General features: G+C 53.0%; 1 protein-coding gene across 1 annotated transcript in view; it reads left to right on the top strand.

The window, feature by feature from the left end:
• The window catches only part of TNS1 (tensin 1), a 203,906-nt gene that overhangs the window by 1,752 nt on the left and 191,029 nt on the right, over positions 1 to 11,125 (top strand). Inside the window, exon 2 of the mRNA XM_011964571.1 lies at positions 10,593 to 10,707. Within this exon, the coding sequence (XP_011819961.1) occupies positions 10,593 to 10,707 (115 nt within the window). The remainder of the gene's footprint in view (positions 1 to 10,592; positions 10,708 to 11,125) is intronic.

Genomic DNA, 11,125 nt, shown 5'->3' with positions numbered 1-11,125 from the left:
CGTCCAGGGGTGACACAAGAAGGACGGCAGGTAGACGTCCAGGGGTGATGAGCTACTATGAATGGAGAGAGGGCTCTATAGCCCCCTTCAGCTGACTGATATTGGGAAAAGTGCCTCATCCCAGTGAGCCTCTGCTTCCCCATGGGTGAAATGAGGATTTTAGACAAACGGGGTGCAGAGAGGTAGGGATGAGATTTTGTATCCTATTCCCCAGGGCAGTGCCTGGCAGGTAGAGTGCTCTACGGGTGTTATACCCTCCCTGAGAGTAGGGGGCAGTCTGGGGACCAAGGCAGCTGTAGGTCTCCTTGAGTGTCTTTATTGTTATTTATTCATTTTTTAAAATTGAGATGGAGTCTTGCTCTGTCGCTCAGGCTGGAGTGCAGTGGCATGATCTTGGCTCACTATAACCTCCACCTCCTGGATTCAAGCAATTCTTTTGCCTCAGCCTCCCGAGTACCTGGGACTACAGGTGTGCGCCACTATGCCCAGCTAATTTTTATATTTTTAGTAGAGATGAGGTTTCATCGTGTTGGCCAGGCTGGTCTCGAACTCCCGACCTCAAGTGATCCACCCATCTCAGCCTCCCAAAGTGCTGGGATTATAGGCATGAGCCACCACGCCCAGCCTTGAGTGTCTTTGACTAGAAAAGCTTGTGTCCCTCCCCTGCCTCCTTTTCCTCTCCTCTCCTGGTCCCCAGTCTTTCTTGGCTGGCTGTGATGCCCATGGCCAGGGTGGGCCAGAGACTGGGGCAGTAGGAACTGGACAGAGGAACCAGTCCTGGCACCAGACAGGACTAGGCTCAAACCCTATTTCCATCATTTGGTGTGGGCAGGCTTGGTAAAACAGCTCCCTTCATGAGCCTCAGTTTTCTGATCTGTAAAGTGGGGAGAATAATGTACTCCTTGTATGACTAGGGTGGGGAAAGAGACAACAGATGTCAAAAGATCAGGTATGTAGGCATACAGTAGGTGCATACAGCAAATGCTGGCCCCTTTCCCACTCCACAATCTCCTGCCTGGTTCTTGGGATCCTCTGTATCCCAGACCTGATGCTGGGGGAGGATCTCCCTGGGAAGGGTGTCATGGGACAGGGCTCTACTCCTTGGGCTGTGTCTCCTGACTGCCCAGGGACTCTGACCAGCTACTCTGAGGCCAGGAACTGGCTGGGTCGGTGGCCTCAGGGAGGATCTGTCAGAGATAGGTCTTGTGCCCTAGACTGAGTGCTTGCATCTATTGGTTCACATGTTCCTGTATAGGGAAAGCTGCAACTGTGTCATCTAAGAAGTAATATATCTGGAGTGCGTAGTTTTAACAAGCCCTAGGAATAAAAATCACTTTATTAGCTGAGGAGCAGAGCTATTTATTATGCATAACTTGATTTTCTCATCAAGTGCGCCCATTTGCTATTACATATTCAAGTACGGTTTATTCAAGAAAATAATTGCATGGCTAGCAATTGAGGCTTTTTGATGTTGTGCGGTGGAGTTAGAGGTGCAGGCCCTTCCTTCCGGAGGGGCTCGCTCTGTGCTCAGGAACAGGGAAGGGGCTTAAGGTGAGGCTGAAAGAGCCACTAGGCAGGGCCTGGGAGTCAAGTGCAGCTTTGGCCCTGCCCTGAGCAAGCTGAGTGGTCTCAAGCTGGTTACTCGACTTTTCTGGACCTCGCTGAAACTTGGACACTATTCTCTAAGGCCACATCCAGCTGCAGATGATAATGTATTCTGTTTCCTGGAGATGGTGTCCTGCCCAGTGCTAAGCACACATTTTCGACAGAAGGGTCCTCATGAGCTCTGGATTCCTTGTGCACAATTCCAGCCATGCAGACCCCAATCTGTCGCTTTGGTCCTGAATTCGTTCTCTGTTCTCTCTAGTTTGGTTGACCTGTAAGGGCCTCCTGACTGTGGGTTTGGGAGGTAGGCTGGGCTGCATGAGAATCGCCAGGGTCTGAAATAAGACTCTCCTTTTGTAAAGTTTTGCAAAGTGATGTGTGAGGCACAAAACTGGGGAGCAGCATGGCCCTTTTTTTCCTGCACTGTTGAAAGGAAGTGTAGCATGCTGGCTGAGAGTGCAATGCCTGGGCTGGATCCTGGGTGGGCCTGTCACTTGACAGCTGTGTGACCATAGGCAAGTAGTTTCACATCTCTGTGCTTTAGTTTCCCCACCTACCTAGAGGGTTGTTCGGTTTTGAATGAGCTTATCCACACATGCATTTAGAAAAGTGTCTCTCACATGTAAGAGCTCAATAAATGTTAGTGCTTCTTGTAGGATGGCACATTTTCAAGGCTACCCGGCAAGTCAGAGTTGAGACTCCAACCCCATCTGCTGCATCCTCTGCCAGGGTTCTCCATTCTGGGAATGCTTTGGGGCAGGGCATGTGGGGTCTGTGAGAATCAAGCCCTAAGAATGACGCATGAGCCCTAATCAGCGAAGAGGACTGTGGTGGGCAGCCCAGGGTCAGGGCATGGTGTTGGGGAGGTCGTGTGATGGAGGAAGCATCCCGTCATTTGGCTTTCTAACTACACTCCCCATGCACCTTTCCATCCTTTTCACGGATTATTATGGAGGGCCTGCTCTCTTCAGGCTGCTTGCACATATTGGGCACATGATTGCAAGCAGGATGGGTGTTACCAAGAGGGAACCTCTGGGGGATGTAAATGGGACCTAACCTGGACTAGGGGAGGAGGTCTCAGGGAAGACTCCTTGGGAGGTGAATTTTAAACTAGATCTACAGGTGAGTCTGGCCAGGCACAGTGGTCATACCTGTGATCCCAGCACTTTGGGAGGCCAAGGAGGGAGGATTGCCTGAGCCTAGAAGTTCAAGATCAGCCCGAGCAACACAGTAAGACCATGTCTGCATGAAAAACAAATAAGCTAGCTAGGCATGGTGGTGTGCGCTGGTAGTCCCAGCTACTTGGAGGCTGATGTGGAAGGATCACTCGAGCCCGGGAGGTCAAGGCTACAGTGAACTATGATTACACCACTGCAGCCCTGGCAACAGAGCAAGTCCCAGGGCCATGCAGGAAGGGCCCTGGGCAGGTTCCTCACTCCAGCGCAGGGCATCATTGTGAGGATTAAATGAGGAAGTCCATTCCAATCCCTCACTAGGGCACCTGGCCCCACTGATGGGGCCTCAGACTAGCCCCATCTCTGAACCCTTCCATGCCAGGACATGATTTAGTTTCAGTGCAGAAAATGGGCTTGATGCATCAGAAATGTGAGCAACCTGCATTAAGAAGGAGGGGGGAGAGAGAGAGAGAGAGAGAGAGAGAGAGACACTGATGGAGAGAACTCATCTTGCTCAGGGGAGAGAGAGAGACAGACAGACACTGATGGAGAGAATTCAGCCCGCTCAGGAGAGACAGAGAGAGAGAGAGAGAGAGAAAGAAAGACCCTGATGGAGAGAACTCATCTTGCTCAGGAAACTGAGTCAGGAGTTAAAGGCTCTTGGGCAGTGGCCTGGGAAGTGCTGGGGAAATGTCACTGTCTGCCTTCCTTCTTTCCTTGGTGATTCCCGGTGATTGGAGTCCAGGAGCATCTCCTCAGCCAGAAGGTGACAGCACCTGGTCACCTGGTGTCTTGGCTTGTGACGAGGGTGGCCCCACGTTCTCCCTCTTCGGAGGGCAGATCCATGGGAATGGGGTGTGATTTCACTACAGAAAACAGAGGCCAGGCAGTAGCTTTACCCATGTGATTCTTCAGACTTGTGCTGGATGCGGAGGACACGGAGCAGATGTGTGTCTGACATGTCTACCTGGTGGGTAGTCTGATGCACACAGAAAAGACAACACGAATCGCTCACTGCTGCTGAGCGCTCACCATGCGCTAGGCCCCATTCCACCGACTTTACAGCACAATCTCATTTCATCCTCACAACAGCCTGTGGGAGGTGACTGTCATTGGTCCATTGAACAGATTAGTAGAGTGAGGTAGAGCAAGTTAAGCTACTTGCCCAGGTAACAAGTGCAGGGGCCGTTAGACTGCAGCAAGTACTGTGGTGAGGCTCAAAGAAAGAGCGACTGGGAAAAGCAGGCGACACCGAGGTAATCATATTCCTCCCCAGAATCTTAGTCTGCACTGATGCGTGAGGAAATGACCAAAATCCAAATCGAGGGGCATTCTGCAAAACATCTGCCCTGAAACCTTTAAAAACATCAGTGTCAGAAAGAAAAATGAGAGGTGGATAACGTGCCTAGGTTAAAGGATGAGAGACTCAGCCACTAAAGGCAGTTCAGGATCCTGATTGCGTCCTGAATCCAAAATGAAAACGAAAACAACGCCCCGGCTCTCATGGACATTCTTGGGGCAGTAGAATGACGTATTAGACAATGGGATTGTACTGATGCTGAATTTCTGAGTGTGATCATAGGGAAAGGGAACATGCATGTTCATCTTTTCCGAAGCTTTTGCACTTTTCAAACTAAAATGAGGAGACAGCGGGTGGGGAAATGGATTCTGACAGGGATCCAGGGGTATCTGGGAAGACCCCTGATGAGGGGATGAAGTTTGAATCAGGCCCTTGAAGGTGTCTAGAAGCTAGACAAGCAAAGAGGGGAGGAAGGGCATTCTGGGCAGAGGCTCAGAGGTGCAGAGGGGTGGCGGGTGGCTGGGGAGTGTGGAGCAGCCTGGGTGGACACAGGGCAGGGAGTCAGGAAGTGGATCTTGGGGATTGGGACTGGCAGGGTGGGCTGGGTAGGGACCAATACTTCTTCCCCTGCTGGTTCCAGGGAGGGCAGGGTTTATTCCGGACACCTGGGAAGACATGGCAGCATTTGGGGTGAGTGGAGGTGCCAGACCCTACAGAGCTGTAGTTGTGATCCTAAGAGGCTGTGTAGTGTAGGGGCTATGGGTGGGAGCGGCCTGGTGTCGGGGCCCAGGAGGCTGCTGCAACAGCCCTGGGGAGAAGTGCCAAGGCCTCATATAGGGCAGAGGCAGTAGGATTAGAAAGCACAGGATGATGAGTGTTTAGGAGGCAAAATTCACAGGATTTGGCAACTGGTTAGTTGGGGGTGGGGGAGGTGCAGGGAGGAGTTGAGAGTGACTCAGAGCTTTCCACTTGGGGCGACCAATAACATGGTCAGGCCAAGAACATGGCTAGGCATGGGGGTGGGGGACTTGTGTGTGTGTAAAGGTGAAGTGGGGTTGGAGGAAGCTGGAATTTGAGGTGCCCATGGGACTCCCAGAAGCCAGCCTGAAGCCCCACTGGGGATCTGAGCCTTTCTCACATAAACGATGCTGGATGCCCACCAGGCCTCCCAGCCTAAGGGTGAGGGGGGATGGGGCAGTGGATGGCTAGTGGGCTGAGCGAATGTGAGAGGAGTTGACCTCCCAGGTCTGCCCTAGGCCTGTGTGTGGTGATCCCCTTCCCTGGCTTGCAGACTCCAGCCCTCTCCCCACATCATCCAGGGCTTTTTGGCCACAGGAAGACTTGTGGAAGGTAGCGCTGAGGCAGTTTTGTAGGAGGAGCTCAGGAGCTGGGAACCCTGGGGTCTATCACCCCCTTTCATCACCACCCAACCCTCACTGCTGCTCTGCCCCCACGGGGCAGGGAGGAACCAACAAACAGACTTTCCCACCCCAGGGCCAAGGACTCTCGCCAAGGCTGTCCAAGCCAGATGTGCCACACCCCTCTGGCTGGGCCGCCCGGGCAGGAAGGCTGGGCTGCATGGAGGGAGGGAAGGGAGAGGAAGCCCTGAGGGCCACGAAAGCCCTCTGATGCTGGGTGGGCTGGTCGCAGGGTGGGGGCTAGAGCTCTGGGCTTGGAGGGAGGAGAAGAAGGACTTATAGGCTGGAGCCTTCCCCTTTTCTGGGCCCTGGCTCTTGAGAGAGGTGGGGGTTGGGGGGTGGGGGTGTGGAGGGACCAGGCGGCTCCAAGCTGTGGCTGTGTCTCCTTCTGCCCCTGAGTTTTCCCCAGGTAGGTTCCTTTGGAACCAGCAAAGGAAGGGCCCCGGGGTGTGCTCCGTGAGGCTGTCTGCCACTTGTCAGGAAAAATGACGATCATTGTCATAACAAGCCATTACCCTTGAACAGCACTTTGCACTTTATGGGGCTTGTTTACATCCTCTGCCTGTACCTGCAGAACAACCCGGGGGGAGGGCTGGATAGGTACCAGGCACCCCGCTTTTCTTCTTAGCCCATATTTTAGCGTCTGATTGTTAAGTTCTTTTTTCCCACTGAGTCTCATTATGCCTTCTTGCAGTGCCTGCCCACTGGTTTTGGTTTTGCCTTCTGAACTTCACAGATGACGTCTGGTGCCTACTTACAATGACTCTTCCTTCATATATTTGAGGATAGGAAGCTAACCGACCCTAGACTTTCTCCTCTAGCATCCTGGGAACATCAAACCTATGGGATGACTGTTTTAACAAGATCACCTCAGTGACCCTGTTTTACAGTGGAACTAAGTGGATGCCAGCAGAGCCTGGGGCCCCTTGCCTGGAGGTGGCAGAGCTAGTCCCTCGTTCCCACCAGAGCAAGGGACTTCACAGCTTCCACCCTTCACAGCCTCCTCCTTGGAGGAGTGATGTCTCCTCATTCATTCCACTCTCTGAATCATCCGCAAGTCCCGCCCTCATCACTTTCAGTCGCTTCATTCCAACGGGACTGTTGTGTCATTTCCCCTCTCTCTACACTCAGACTGTCTGGTCCAAACTCCTCATTTTTCATCTGGGGACTGTGAGGCTCAGGAAAGGTCACTGATATTCTCAATGTCACATAGCCTAGAAGGCAGGTCTCCAGACTCCTCCCCCAGTGCTCGCTCAGCCACAGTCAGGACCCAGTAGGGCTGAGGGGCAGGAGTGTCCCGGGGCATCCCCTGTGGCTGCTTAGAGAGGCCTGAGCGAGGGCAGAGATGGACCTGAAGCCCTGTCCCTGCCCTCCAGGCCCCAGGAGCGAAAGATTTTGTAAACTCAGATTTCTTGGGGCTGCGCTGGCAGAGCAGGCAAACTGGGGCCCCTGGGAGAAGCTGGTCTGGAAGGCTGCACATGCCACTCATGGGGTCATTGGGCTGCCAGGGCTGTCTTCTGGGAGACTCTGCTGCCCTAACTGTGCTTTGGGAAGAAGGCCTATATCCCTAGGCTTTGGGAAAAGGGCTGGATATGGGGCATGGGGAGGGAAGTTTGCCGGGTAAGTGGCAATGGGCTTTGCCTGACTTAGTGGGGTGGGAGAGACAGGCTTGGGGATTGCCAGAGTCGGGCCAGGAGAGCTGGCTTTAGGGTTTCCTTTCTGCCTCCCCCAGACAGCACTTAAACTGAATCCCAGGTCCGCCCTCTGCACCTCCCCCCACCCCAGGCCTGGACTGCTGCAGTTGACACTGACCAGGGCCCCCTCCCTGGCACGTTTGTGGCAGAAATCTAAGGGAAGTCCCTCAAGTCCAGGCCTGAGACAGAAACCAGGGGAGGTGAGACAGGTGAATAGAAGGGACCTACCTGCCCCTTCTCGTGGGATGGGGGTGACAGAGTGAGGCCCAGAGCTGGGCAGTACCCTGCCCGACCCTCACCCCAGCCCCAGCCGAAGCTCGTAGAACCCAGCTCTCTTGAATATCAGAACCCAGGAGGTGGCTGGCTGGACCTACCCTGCAGAGGCCTCCCTGACCACCAGGGGGCACTGCTGGGCTCCAGCTCCCCACCCTCAGCAGTCCCCACCTCTAGCCTGGGCTTTTGTCTCTGCTCCCCAACCCCTGCTGTCTCTGCTTGTCTCTCTGAATTTCTAACCAACTTCAGAAAGGTTGAAAATACAGTGCAAAGAACATTTCTCCCCTCCAGAACTCAGAGAGTAAGTTGCTGACATGATGCCCCACCACCCTTAAATACTTTTCTGATTTTTCTACAAGGACTCTCTTACCTGACCAGCCCCGCTATCAAAATCAGGAAACTGACATGGATACCTTACTACCATTCAATCTAGACCCAGGGAAGTCCCGCCAGTGGTCCCACTGATGTCCTGTGGGCATCAACAGAACCTAGTTCAGAAGCTGCCGTTACTTTTGGTTGCCAAGTCTTTTTGCTGCCTTCAGTCTGGAAAGCTCCTCAGCCTTTCCTTGATTTCCATGACCTTGTCACTTTTGGAGATTCCAGGACGTTTAATGTGTAGGCTGTCCCTTAGTTTGGGTTGGCCTGATGTTTCCTCGTGATTAGATTCAGGTTGAGGCTTTCTGGCAGGGATACCGCAGAAGCGGCGTCTGTTCTCAGTGCAGCCCTGCTCCGAGCTTGGCTCCATCATCCCATTACCATTGGAGTGATGCTGACTTTGATCGCTTGATTAAAGTGGAGGAAGCCAGGAAAAGTTACTTTCTTCCTCTTTGTAATTTCTAAGTATGATGTGGGGAGGTGCTTGGAGATGATGTAAATATCTTGTGCCTTATCAAACTTTGTTTATTCAGTTACAGTCATGAGTCACTTAACAATGGGGATACATTCTGAGAAATGTGTTGTTGGGGGATTTTGTCATTGTGCAAACAGCATAGAGAGTACTTTTATATATCCAGATGGTACAGCCTACTGCACACCTATGCTACTGTATGGTATAACCTGTAGCTCCTGGGCTAAAACCCTGCACAGCATGTCACTGTACTGAACCCTGTAGGCTGGGAACTGTATATCTAAAATATCTAAATGTAGAAAAGGGACAATAAAAATACAGTATTATAAGTTTATGGGACCACTGTCGTTATGTGGCGATGACTGCATTTCTGATTGTCAGCATACACACATTTAAGCCATTCCTATCATCATGTGTTTTGATGCTCTGATCTTCCTGGATTTGGCCTTTGGGAGCTCCCATGTCCTTCTGTCTCTCTTTGAGCCTCTGACCCCCTTGTTAGTTTCTGCGTGTCTCTGTCTCATCTCTCTCATTCTCTCTGTCTACCTTTATCTTGGTCTTTCTTTCTTCTCTGTCTCTCTGTTGCTCCTTTCTCTCTGTCCTGTCTGCTTCCCGCACCCCTCTCTCTCCCTTGTCCTTTTCTCTTTCCCTCTGCCCCTCTATGCCTTTGCCTCTTTGCCTCTCTGGCTTTCTGCCTCTGACTCAGTCTCATTTTGTCTGTTTTTCTCTCTGTGTTTCTACGACTTAGTCTCTGTCACCCAGGACTCACCTCTGCAGTGTCTTCAGATAGGAGTCCTAGACACGCGGGCTTGTGTGTGGGACACCGTCATTCTACCTGCTCTGGACTCACAGTCCTCCTCCCCAGCCTCTATTTCAGACCCAGGGGGCTCTGGGGCAGGTGCAAGGAGGGGAACAGGAACAAGTGGACTTTCCTCCCGCATGCTCCGCACACCGCAGGGCTGGGATCGTGTCTCTGTGTGTGCGCACATGTGTGTGGAGGGGTGTCAGAGAGGTCTGTGCCTGTCGTGTCTCTGTGTGTGCGCACATGTGTGTGGAGGGGTGTCAGAGAGGTCTGTGCCTGGGAGAGGGGAGAGAGGGAGCTGCTGGTGTCTGTGTCTTGCTCCCTTCTGCTACAGCTGGGAAGGGAATCAGGTTAGACCCCAGGGTGAGTGCCTGGAGCAGGGGATGCTTTCCCTGAGGAGTCCTCCAAATAGGGGCACCCATCCCCCACCGTGGGGCCTGCAAGCTGGGCAGTGTCTGTGCAGGGCTCTGCATCTTAGAGCATGTTCCCATATGTGATTTCAAAGGACAGACTGTCAGAGCTCCAGGGGCGTGGTGCCATCCAGAGAGAGAAACTGTGGTAGTGGTGGAGTGGCGACTGACCCAGGGCTTTATGGTAAGTCAGGCTGAGAGGAAGGCTTGGGCCACCAGCCTGCCTCTCATGCATGAGGTGGTGTCATTTAAAAAGGATAGCCACATCTCTGTGTTTTCATAATGCAAAGAATTGAAAATAAAAATAAAGATGGAAGAAGCCTTCTGGGCTGGGGCAGGGGATGGTGGAGAGGGTGGAATGGGGAGAGAATGAGGGGAAATGGCATTGTGGGGTCATGGGTTAGAGAAGCGAAGGCCTATCAGCAGTAGAGCAAACAAGTAAACCTGCTGCATCTACACAATGGGACGGTGCATGGCAGGGACAAAGGAGGAGCTGCGCTGGATGCAGCCACCTAAAGGGACCTCAGACTCATGGTGTGTGAAGGAAGCCAAACGCAAGACTATGCACTGGATAATTTCATCTTGAGGAAGTTTAAAAATCTGGCACCGTGACTCTTTGGTGATGGAAGCCACAATAGTATTAACCTTGGGGAGAGGAATGGGCGAGGCCATGAGGGAGTCTTCAGGGAGGTGGCTCTGTGGGGTGTATGTGTGGAACGTATCGAGCCATACATTTAAAATGAGCGCAGTCTGCTGTGTGTGAGCCATGCCTTCGTAATAAATGAAAAAAAGCCAAGGTAGGAAGCCATGTGGGGGCTGCACGTCCCGGAAGCTGAGCTCTCCAGCTGCTGTCTGGACTCAGGCCACAGGCCCCACCTAAGTCTGGGATGAATGTCCTGCCATCCCACACCTTTCTCTGTCCCTGGGACCTCCTCCCTCCTCTGGACCCTGAGGGTCTCTTGCCATCCTTTTCCCAGTCTCTGCCTACCTCTCCCCCAGGTTCCTCTACTCCTTCCCCAGGACCCCAGCCTTCTACCCAGGGCTGACTCTGTGCCTCTCCTCCCACAGCCAGAGGATCTGGAGGCCCCCAAGACACACCACTTCAAGGTGAAGACCTTCAAGAAGGTGAAGCCCTGTGGGATCTGCCGCCAGGTCATCACCCAGGAAGGCTGCACCTGCAAAGGTGAGCAGCTGTCTGGGCTGTGGGGGATGGGAGCACCCATCAGGGGAATGAGATGGCTGGGCCTGGGCCAGGCTGGGACTCTGCTGTGCACACATCCTTGGGGTCCCAACCTGATGCCTTGTTCTCGTCTGGTGGAGGATGCTGAGCTCACTGGATGACAAGCATGTGGGTGGGTGTGGTGGGCATGGCAGGTGGAGGGTGGCATGGAAATGGAATGCTTGTATGAGGATGAATGGCATGAAGAAACTATATGGGTGTCATGTGAGTGGCATGAAGAAGGTATATGAGTGGCATGTGAGTGGCATGTGGAAGATGCATGATTAGTATGTGGTGGCATGGGGAGGTTGTGTTGAGGGTGTGTGGATGGCGTGTGGAAGGTGTGTGGATGATGTATGCTGAGGGTGTGTGGCTGGTGTGT

Source organism: Mandrillus leucophaeus, unplaced genomic scaffold, assembly GCF_000951045.1.
Source record: "Mandrillus leucophaeus isolate KB7577 unplaced genomic scaffold, Mleu.le_1.0 Scaffold70, whole genome shotgun sequence".
In the NCBI taxonomy this organism is placed as follows: domain Eukaryota; kingdom Metazoa; phylum Chordata; class Mammalia; order Primates; family Cercopithecidae; genus Mandrillus; species Mandrillus leucophaeus.
Note: the sequence above shows the minus strand (reverse complement) of the source record. Positions and strands in the feature narration are given on the sequence as shown.